This window comes from Carlito syrichta, unplaced genomic scaffold (genome assembly GCF_000164805.1).
Source record: "Carlito syrichta isolate Samal-C Ts95f unplaced genomic scaffold, Tarsius_syrichta-2.0.1 Scaffold143183, whole genome shotgun sequence".
In the NCBI taxonomy this organism is placed as follows: Eukaryota; Metazoa; Chordata; class Mammalia; order Primates; family Tarsiidae; genus Carlito; species Carlito syrichta.
In genome coordinates this window covers 53030-64321 of record NW_007087279.1, presented here as the reverse complement: position 1 = coordinate 64321, position 11292 = coordinate 53030, and the positions used below count along the sequence as shown (strand labels likewise).

The window sequence follows — 11292 nt, the reverse complement described above, 5'->3', positions numbered from 1 at the left end:
GGTGTGCGCGGTGGACTCTGTTGCTCGCCATGTCTTCTCACAAGACTTTCAGGATCAAGCGATTCCTGGCCAAGAAACAGAAGCAAAATCGTCCCATTCCCCAGTGGATTCGGATGAAAACTGGTAATAAAATCCGGTACAACTCCAAGAGGAGACATTGGAGAAGAACCAAGCTGGGTCTATAAGGAAATGCACATGAGGTGGCACATATGTTTATGTTGAATCATGGTCACCGTCATCTTGCTATTATCAAGCTGAAAATCTCCACAGTCAAGAAGTCGGACATGTTTAATTGGGATGTGATTTTTTGTTTATGTGCTCTGCACTAGTGGGCTGGCTCAGTAATAAATATGAAACCGTTAAAAAAAAAAAAAAAAAAAAAAAAATCACCATATAAACATGTAATCTGTTTAATAAAAAGCCATGTGGTGTTGTTGAAATGCAATCTCCTCATCCTTTGAATGAGTATAATAATCTGTAACGTGCCAATAATGATGACTTGTCCTGAGGTCTTTAAACATTCTGTATCTCAAGTAGCTGATAAAATGTAGGATCTGGGAATCACATCCATGGGGAATAGGCAACCTCTTTTCCTAGTAGGAAAAACATCAGGAGAAATCCAGCTACAGGAACCATAGCAATTCCATTACAGATGGGCCATAATAATATTAGTGGCAATAGCATCTAAACATTTATTGTTGAGTGATTTTTAAAATGTCATTTGATTTAATGCTTGTAGGAGTCCCATGAGTACTTGAAGTTATTATCTCCATTATCTATATGTAGGAACTGAAGTCTCAGTTTAGGAACTTGATAAAGAATACTCAGCCAGTAAAATGTAGATCTGGGACTTGAATCCAGGTCTATCTCACTCCAGAGCTCAAGGCTCATGGAATTCCCTGGCCACAGGCCCAGCCAGCCCTGGCTCTCCAGAAATTCCTCAAATAGTCAACATACACTTCTTGGGTGCCCCTTAGTCCATTTGTGTTGCTATGCAGGAATACATGAGACTGGGTCATCGATACAGAAAAGAGATTTATTTGACTCATGGTTCTGCAGGCTGTACAAGAAATATGGTGTCAGCATCTGGGAAGGGCCTCACTGCTTCCACTCATGGCAGAAGGAGAAGGGGAGCAAGCATCACATATTGAGAGGGAAGGAAAAGAAGGGAGGGAGGTGCCAGATTTTTGTTTGTTTGTTTTTTATCTTGGGAGAAAGCAAGATTTATTGAGAGGACAGAGATGCTCCCATAGTAGGAGGGGACCAGAAGGGGTTTCCCCTAGGCTCTTTTTAACAGTCAGTTCTCATGGGAACTAATAGAGTGAGATTTCAGTCCCGCCAAGACACACCTCCAACATTGGGGATCACATTTCAACATGACCTTTGGAAGGGACAAATATCCAAACTAACAGATACCAAGAACTGAGTGGCTAAAATAGTGGAAATATATTGTCACACAGCTCAGAAGGTTAGAAACCCAAAATCAAGGTGTCAGCAGGACCATGTTCTCTTTGAAGCCTGCATGAGTGTCTTAGTCAGCTCAGACTACCGGGATAAAATACATCGACTGGGTGGCTTAAACAGAATTTTTTTTACCTTATCTATCTCATCTCATCTTTTATCTTATGTTGGAGTTATGCGTACATTTGAGAATTTACTACATAGGTAAATTGCATGCAGGTGAGGTTTGGCTTCTAGAAAGCCTCTTTCCCTGATAGTGGATGGTACCCAGTGTTGGGTGCCCCTTATCCCTCCTTTCTTCCTCCCTCCATTAGCAGTGTCCAGTTAAAAAAAGTGTTATTCACCAGTGCCCAGATAACAAAGGTGTCATTCCCACCTCTGTGCTCATGTGACCAGTGACCAGGGTCTGCTTATGAACGAGAAAATACAATATTCAGTTTTCTGTAATAGTTCACTTAGATTAATGGTCTCCAGCTACATCCACGTTGCTGCAACGGACATGATTTTATTCTTCTTTATGTTTGCATAATATTCCACCATGTACGTGTACCCCATTTATTCTATCCAGTCCACTTTGATGGGCATCTGGGTTGGTTCCATGTTTTTGCTATTGTGAATAGTGCTGCAATGAACATATGTGTGCAGGTGTCTTTTTGGAGAGTGATTTTATGTTCCTCTGGATATATTCCCAGACGTGGGGTTGCTGGACCATATGAGAGCTCAATTATTAGTTGTATGAGAAAATGCCACACTGTTGTCCTCAAAGGGTAAAGTAGGTTACATTCCCATCTACAGTGTAGAATCATTGTCTTTTCTCTGCAGTCACACCAACATGGTTTTGTTGTTGTTGTTGTTGTTTGTTTGTTTGTTTTAACTTCTTAGTGATGGACATATCTACCAGTGTTAGGTATTATTCCGTTGTATTTTTGATTTGTATTTCTTTTATGATTAGTTAAACTAAGCGTTTTTTCATGTGTGTTGCCTGCTTTAATGTTCTCCTTTGAGAATTGTATGTTCATCTCCTTTGCCCACTTTTTAAGGGGCTGTTTGCTTTTATGCTGACAATTCGTTTGAATACATTGTAGAACCTAGATGTTAAGCATTTGTTGTATGCATAGTTTGCAATTTTTTTTCCATTCCATGGGTCTCTTCACTTTCTTGATGACTTTTTTGCTTTGCAAAAAATTTTTTAGTTTGATGAGGTCCCACCTGACAATCTTAGCTTTTGCTGCATCTGCTTTTGAGGACTTGGCCATGAATTACTTGCCTAACCTGATGTTTAGGAGGGTGTTACCTAAGTTTCCTTAAAGATTCTTATAGTTTAAGATTTCACGTTTAAGTCCTTGATCCATTCTGATTTAGTTTTTGCATATCATGATAGGTAAGGGTCCAGTTTCATTCTTGTTCATGCTGTTAGCCAGCATTTCCAGCATCATTTGCAAATATGGTTTCCCTCCCCAATATTTATTTTTGTTGGCTTTGTCAAAGATGAGTTGGTTGAAGGGCTGCAGTTTAATTCCAGATACGCTGTGCTGTTCCTTTGGTCTATGTGTCTATTCCTGTTCCCGTACAATTGCTGTCTTAATTACTGTAACCTTATAGTAAAGTTTAAAGTCTGAAAGTGTAATGTCTCCAGCTTTCTTCCTCTTGCTGAGGAGTAATTCAGTCATTTCAGCTCTTTTTTACTTCCATATGAATTTGCCTTTTCCATGTCTGAGAAAAACAATGCTGACAGTTTAAAAATTGCATTGAATCTGTAGATTGCCTTGGGTAGAATGGACATCTTGACAATACTGATTCTTCCATTCTGTGAGCATGCGATGTTTTTCCATTGTTTGTGTCAAACTTGAATTCTTTGAGCAGTGTTTTGTAGTTCTTACTGTAAAGGTGGATGCCGAGGTATTTTATTTTTTGTATGTAGCTATTACGAATGGTATTGTGTTTTTTATCTGGTTCTTAGCCAGCTTGTTGCTGGTGTATAGAAATGCAGCTGTTTTTTGGACATGGATTTTGTCCTCTGAGACTTTATTGAAGTCATTTATCAGTGTTAGGAGGTTTTTGACAAACTCTCTAGAGTTTTCTAGGTACACAATCATATCATCTGCAAAGATGGATAACTTAACTACTTCTTTTGCTGTCTGGATAACCCTAATTTCTTTCTCTTGCCTGATTGTTCTAAGAATTCCAGTACTATGTTGCATAGGAAGAGTGAGACTATACATCCTTGTTTTGTTCCAGTTCTTAGGAGAAATGCTTCCAGCTTCTGTCCTTTAAGTATGATGACGGCTGCAGTTTGGTCATAAATAGATGACTCATTATTTTTTTTAATGTTTCATTGATGTGTGTTTGAGAATTTTTATCAGAAGGGATGTTGGATTTTACTGAATGCTTTTTTTGTTGTTTAATGAGATAATTGCATGGTTCTTGGTTTATACCTGTTTATGTGATGGATTGCGTATATTGATTTATGTATGTTGAAACAGTCTTGCATCCTGGGAAAAAAGTACACCTGGTCATGAGAGTAATTTTCGAAATGTGCTGTTGGATGCAATTTTCTAGACTCTTGCAAGAATTATTTGCATCTTTGTTCATCGGGGAGGTTGACCTGTAGTTTTCTTTCCTTGTTGGGTTTTTGCCATTTTGCAGTATTAGGATGATGCTGGCTAAATAGAGTGAGTTAGAGAGAATTCCTTCCTTCTCAATTGACTGGAGTACTTTCAATAGGATTTGTACCAGCTCTTCCTTCTACCCCTGCTGAATTCAGTTGAGAAACTATTTGGACCAGGCCTTTTTCTTGGAAGAGGAGGTTTCTTATGACTGAGTTGATTTTTTGGATGGTTATTGGTCTGTGTACGCTTTCAATTTCTTCCTGTTTCAGTCATGGAGGTTATGTGATGCCAGGAATCCCTCCATTCCCTCTAGATGTTCTAGTTTTTTGCATACAGATGTTTGCAGTAACCTTTGATGATCTTTAAAACTCCTTCAGGGTTAGTTGTGACATAGCCTTTTTCATTTCTAATTGTTAGGTTGGACTCCCTCTCTTTCTCTCTCATCAATCTGACCAGGGGTCTGTCAATATTAAATATCCTTTCAAAGAACCCATTTTCTGTGTCTTTGGCCTTGATATAATTTTGTTGGACTCTATTTCATTCAACTGTGACTTCATGTGAATAATTTCAATTTTTCTAAGTATTGGATTGAATTGCTCTTGAGTTTCCAGCTCTCATAGGTGTGATGTTAGACTGTTACTTGAGATCCCACTTTTCTTGATATATGTGGGCATGCTATAGACTTCCCTCTCAGCATCCATTTTATGGTGCCCCACAGGTTTTGGTATGTAGTGTCTTGGTTTTCTTTTGCATCCAGGAATATTTTAATTTCTACCATGATTTCTTTGTTAACCCAAAAGTCATTTAGAAGCATGTTTTGTTTTTGTTTTTGTTTTTTGAGTTGGAGTCTCACTCTCTCGCCCAGACTAGAGTGCAGTGGCTACTCCCAGTCACCGCAGCCTCAACCTGCTGGGCTCCGGTGATCCTTCCGGCGATCCTTCTGCCTCAGCCTTCCAAGTAGCTGGAACTACAGGCACACGCTACCACACCCGGATAATTTTTGATTTATTGTAGAGATGAAATCTCGCCAAGTTTCCCAGGCAGGTCTCGAACCCGCGGGCTCAGGCAATCCACTCACCTCAGCCTCCCAAAGGCGTGGGATTACAGGCTGAGCCACCGAGCCCAGCTAGAAGCATGTTTTTTAATTTGCTCTGTGTTTATGTGTTTTGAGAAACTCTATATGTGATTACATTTATTTTATTTCACTGTGGTCTGAGAAGATGCTTGATATTAATTATTTATTTATTTTTATTTTCAAGATGTGGGATACAATTTAAGATTACGTATACAAGTGGTCATCATACAGCAAAAGTTTGGGCTTGCCTTTAGTCTCTACTTTGCCTGCTTTGAGATCAGGTACACTTACTGATGATATGTACCCCCCAGCCCTTCCCTGGCAGTATCCCACCACTGCCAATCCCTCTTATACTATGGTAAATGTTAAGGGTCTGTTCATGAGTGAGACCGTGTGGTACTCAGTTCTTTGTTTCTGTTATAGATCACTGAGAATTATAGACTCAAAATAATTGCTGATACGTCCATGATTGTTCTTCTTTGAACTGCATAATATTCCATCATGCATTATCTACCACATTTTTTTAATCCAGTACAGTTTTGATGGGCAGCAAGGCTGGTTCCATGTTTTTGCTCTTATGAATAGTGCTGCAATAAATATGTATGTGCAGGTATTCTTTAGGCAGAATGATTTGAGTTCCTCTGAGTATATTCCCTTGAGGGGGATTGCTGGGTAGTATAAAAGGTCAATGTCAAGTTCTTTTGGAATTGCCACACTGTTTTCCATAGAGGTAGAACTAGTTTGCATTCCCACCAGCAGTGTAGAAGTGTTCCCTTTTTTTCACATCCTCATCAGCACCTGTAGTTTTTTGTTTTATTAATGATGGCCATTCTTACTGGGGTTAGGTGGTATCTCAGTGTGGTTTTGACTTGCACTTCTCTGATGATTAGTAAGGCTGAGCACTTTTTCTTGTGTCTGTTGACAGCCAGTATGTATTCTTTTGAGAAGTGTCTATTCATGTCTTTTGCCCACTTTTTAATGGGGTTGGGTTTTTGTTTGTTTGTTTGTTTGTTTGTTTTTACTTCAGCATGCTTGAGTTCCTTGTAGATTCTGGATCTCAAGCAATTGTCAGACATACAGTTGACAATTTTTTTCCATTTTTTGTGCTGTCTCCTCACTCTATTGATGGTTCAGTTGGCTTTGCCGAAGTTTTTCAGTTTAATGAGGCCACACTTGTATATCTTATCTCTTATGGCATGGACATCTGGGGTTTTGATTAGGAATTGATTGCCTACTCTGATTTCCATGAAGGTGTCTCCTGCATTTACTAAGATTCTTAATGTTCGAGGTTTAACATTTAGGTCTTTGATTTATTTAGAGTTATTTTTGTGTATGATGATAGGTAGGGCTCTTGTTTCATTCTCGACCCTTTGAAAATTGTTCACAGAACAAATTTCTGACAATACAGAAAGTCATATGAAACTATAAAAGACCATAAATAGCCAAAACAATACTTAGCAAATGAAACAAAGCAGGAGGCATCACACTGCCAGACTTTAAACTCTACTATAAGTTTACAGTAATCAAAACAGCTTGGATTTGTTACAAGAACAAGCATAGAGACCAATGGAACAGAGTAGAGATTTCAGAAGTGAAACCTCAATTTCTCAAGAAACTCCTCTTTGACAAAGCCTCCACCAACACCCATTGGGGAGAGGAGAGCCTATTCAGTAAGTGGTGCTGGGAAAACTTGCTGACCACATGCAGAAGATTGAAACAGGATCCCTACCTATCACCATGCACAAAAATCAACTCTAAATGGATCAAAGACCTAAACTTAAAAACTCAAACTATAAGAATCCTAGAAGAAAACATAGAAAACTCTTAGGCACATTGGAGTAGCAACCGATTCTTGTTCAGTTCTCCAAAAGCTAATGCCCTAAAAGATAAGATAGACAAGTGGGACCTCACCAAACTGAAAAACAGCTGCAAAGCAAAAGAAACCATCAAGAGAATGGGGAGACAGCCCATCAAATGAGAAAAAATATTAGCTAACAGTATGTCTGACAAAGGCCTAACACCTAGGATCTACAAGGAACTCAAATGTGCCAAAAAGAAAACAAAAGAACCTTATTAAAAAGTGGGAAAAAAGGTCAGGTGCAAGCCTGTACTCCCAGCACTTTGGGAGGCCAAGGCAAAAAGATTGCCTGAGCCCAGGTGTTTGAGACCAGCCTGGGCAGCTTGGCAAGACCTCGTATCTATAATAAATCAAAAACTTAGCTGGGTCTGGTAGCACATGTTACTTGGAAAGCTAAGGCAGTTGGATCGCCTGAGCCCAGCAGGTCGAGGCTGCCGTGATCCTGATCATCCCACTGCACTCCAGTCTGAGTGACACAGTGAGACTCCAAATCAAAAAAAAGTGGGCAAAAGATATGAATAGACACTTCTCAGAAAAAGACACATGAGCAACCAACAGATACATGAAAAAATGCTCAGCCTCACTAATTATCAAAGAAATGTAAATTAAAACCACACTGATATCACCTTGTCAGAATGACAATATCATTAGTAACTCTAAAAACAACAGATGCTGGCAAGGATGTAGAGAAAAAGGAACACTTCTATATTGTAGGTGAGAGTGTAAATTTGTACTACCTCTGTGGAAAACATGGTGATTCATAAAAAAAATCTAAAAATTGACTTTCCATATGAACCAGCCATCCCCGTACTGGGAATACATCCAGAGGAATTCAAATCACTCTATGAAAAAGATACCTGCACGCGCATGTTTATCGTAGTATTATTCACAATAGCAGAAACATGGAACCAACCATGCTGTTAATCAAATGTGGACTGAATAAAGAAAATGTGGTTCATATATCCAATGGAATATAATGAAGTCATAAAGAAAAACAAAATTATGGACTTCACAGCAACTTGGATGAATTTAGAGTCTATAATACTCAGTGATCTGTTGCAGAAACAAGACCTGAGTACCACCTGTACTCCCCTAAAAGCGGACACTGAACATTTATCATAATACTATAAGAATGGGATTGGAAGTAATGGGACACTGTGGAGGAGGGGTGGCACATAACATCAATAAGTGTGTCTGATCTCAAACCAGGCAAAGTAGGGACTAAAGGAAGGCCCACACGTTACCTGAATTATGATCACATATGTATCTAAGCCTGAATTGTATCCCACACCTTTTTTTTTTAATTTTAAAGATATGGGGCACAATTCAGGATCAGGTATATAAGTATTCATTGCACAGGTAAAGTTTGGACCTCCCTTTGGTCCCCACTTTGCCTGGTTTGAGATCGGATACCCTTATTGATGTTTGCCTGGTTTAAGATCGGATACCCTTACTAATATTATGTGCCTCCCCTCCCATGGCAGTTTCAGGCTATTACCAATCCATTTCTTATAGTATTATGGTTAATATTCAGGGTCTGCTTATGAGTCAGAACATGGTGTACTCAGTTCTTTGTTTTTGTGATAAATCACCGAGTACTGTAGACTCTAAATCCATCCAAGTTGCTGAGAAGTCTATAATTTTGTTCTTCTTTATGGCTGCATAATATTCCATCATGTATATGTACCACATTTTTTTATACAGTCCAGGTTCAACGGGCATCACAATTGGTCCACATCTTAAAAATTTTTTTTAAAAAAGAAATTTGTAGCCGGGCTCGGTGGCTCAGCCTGTAATCTCGCGCCTTTGGGAGGCTGAGGTGAGTGGATTGCCTGAGCCCGCGGGTTCGAGACTCGCCTGGGCAGCGAAACCTCATCTCTACAATAAATCAAAAAATCAGTCGGGCGTGGTAGCACATGCCTGTAATTCCGGCTACTCGGAAGGCTGAGGCGGAAGGATTGCCAGGGCCCAGCAGGCGAGGCTGCGGTGGCCGGAAGCGGCCACTGCACTCCAGTCTGGGCGACCGAGTGAGATTCCAACTCAAAAAAAAAGAAATTTGTTCACACTTGATTTAGGCCCAAGACTGTGGTCTAGCTTGGAGTGTGTTCCATGTACAAATAAGAAGAATGTACATTCTATGGTTGTTGGGTGACATGTTCTATAGATGTCTATTAGGTCCAGTTGGTTGAGTGTTACAATTCTGGATTTTTCGTAGCACTTTTGGGGGCCCACAGATCTATCTCTTGCTTCAACAGTGCTTGGATGGAACAAGCCAAGGGTCTTCTTCTCTTCTAGTCTCCCACTACCCTTCAATCTCCTCTCTACTTGCAATCACCGAGACCACCTCTCAGACATCCCCTGTTTCTGAGACCAGTGAATACCATTTTTGCAGTTAGTTCCTTCTTGCTGACCAACCACGAGCTGCCAGGTTTGACAGAATTATTCCACCAAGAGGGAGGCAGCTGACAACCACATGGTCAATTTGTATCTGTGGGCCTCTTACACCTACCTCTCTCTGGGCTTCTATTTCTTTTCTTTCCTTTTTTTTTTTTTTTTTTGAGTTGGAGTCTCACTCTGTGGCAGAAGTGCAGTGGCATGCCCACGGCCACCCCAGCATCAACCAGCTGAGCTCCAGGGATCCTTCCATCTCAGCCTGCCAAGTAGCTGGAACTACAGGCGCGTTCTACCATGCCAGGCAAATTTTTTATTTGTTGTAGAGACAAGATCTCGCCAAGTTACCCGGGCTAGTCTTGAGCCCGTGAGTTCAGGCAATCCACTCACCTTGGCCTTCCAGATTGCTGGGATTACAGGCTGAGCCACCAAGCAAGGCCTGGGCTTCTATTTCAACTGCAACAATATGGCTCCCTAAGGCGAGGACCACTTTTCCTGTCAATTGGCAGAGAAAAGCTGCAATGGCACCAAGGGTCTCTTGAAGATGCAAAACGAGTGCAGTGGCTGGGCCCTCTTCCAGGATATCCAGAAGTCCTCTCAAGATGAGTGGGATAAAACCCTGGACACCATGGAGCCGCCATGACCTTGAAGAAGAACCTGAACCAGACCCTTCTGAAATTTCGTGCCCTGGGCTCTGTGCACACAGATTTCCTGGAGAACCACTTCCTGGCTGAGGAAGTGAAACTCATAAAGAATGTGGGCAACCGCCTGCCCAAGCTTCTCAGGTTGGCTGGCCTGAGCCTGGACTGGATGAGTATCTTTTCGAAAGGCTCACCCTCAAGCACGCTTAGAAGACCAGCAGCCTCTGGGGGGGCCCCCTCTCAAAATATCAGGGTTTCTGCTTCCCCCTCCATTACTTTTTTACTACCCTGGAGCCCTCTCTCAAGCCCTGGATCAAATGAAAATAAAGTTTTTTGCAGCAAAAAAAAAGATTCTGAATTTTTTTGGTAATTTGTGCCTTGATCTATCTACTGCTGTTAGTGGAGTATTAAAGTCTCTTACTATTTGGTATGGTTGTCTATTAACAAATGTTTTATAAATCTTGGTGATCCTATGTTTGGTGTGATATTCAAGGTGGATATTTCTTGCTGGTGGCCTGAGACTTTTATCATTGTATAATGTCCTTTTTAACTTTTATTGGTTTAAAGTCTGATTTGTCTTATATAAAAATGGCTACTTTTGCACTTTTTTGCCTTCGTTTTGTTTGAAATATCTTTCTCCATCCCTTTACCTTGATTCTGTGGGTTTCATTTGCAGCTAGATGGGTTTCCTGAAGGCAGCATACAGTTGAATCATGTTTCTTTATCTAATTTGCCACTCCGCGTCTTTTGAGTAGCACATTAAGTCCATTCATATTTAAGTTAATTGTTGATATGTGGGATTTTATTCCTGTCGTATTGTTCTTAAGAGGCTGCTTTGCTTTTTAGTTCTTATGGGTCATTTGTATGGTTGGTGAACTCTATGCTTATCTGTGCTTTCGGAATGGGTGGAACTGTTTCTTCATTTCTGTGCTTATAACTTTCTTAAGCATCTCTTGAAGGGCTGGTCTGGAGGTGGCATATTCTCTTAGGAATTCAATGTCTGGGAAGGATTTTTTTTTTCAGTAATGAAGCTTAGCTTGGTGGGGTTGGGAATTCTTAGCTAGAATTGTTTTTCTTCAAAAATGTTAAAGATAAGACTCCAATCAGGTCAGACTGGACCACTCTCCAGCTCCCCTCCAGCGACACAATTGGCTACCTCAGTGGGAAGTGGATCCCCAGGTCACCATGGTCATGCTGCAGGGATGGCTGAACCCTTTCTGTTGTACAAAAGAATTCACACAGGGAGAGAGGCACTGC

The 11292-nt window shown here is 40.5% G+C and overlaps 1 protein-coding gene across 1 annotated transcript; it reads left to right on the top strand.

The window, feature by feature from the left end:
- Positions 1-6: 6 nt before the first annotated feature.
- On the top strand, positions 7-386 carry LOC110594827 (60S ribosomal protein L39). The gene has a single exon (XM_021708632.1). The coding sequence runs from the start codon at positions 30-32 to the stop codon at positions 183-185; it is 156 nt and encodes a 51-aa protein (XP_021564307.1). The 5' UTR covers positions 7-29; the 3' UTR covers positions 186-386.
- The last annotated feature ends 10906 nt before the right edge of the window (positions 387-11292 follow it).

Bases quoted from the DNA above. Each gene is read 5' to 3' on its own strand.
- LOC110594827 (XM_021708632.1), top strand. From the start codon at position 30: ATGTCTTCTCACAAGACTTTCAGGATCAAGCGATTCCTGGCCAAGAAA.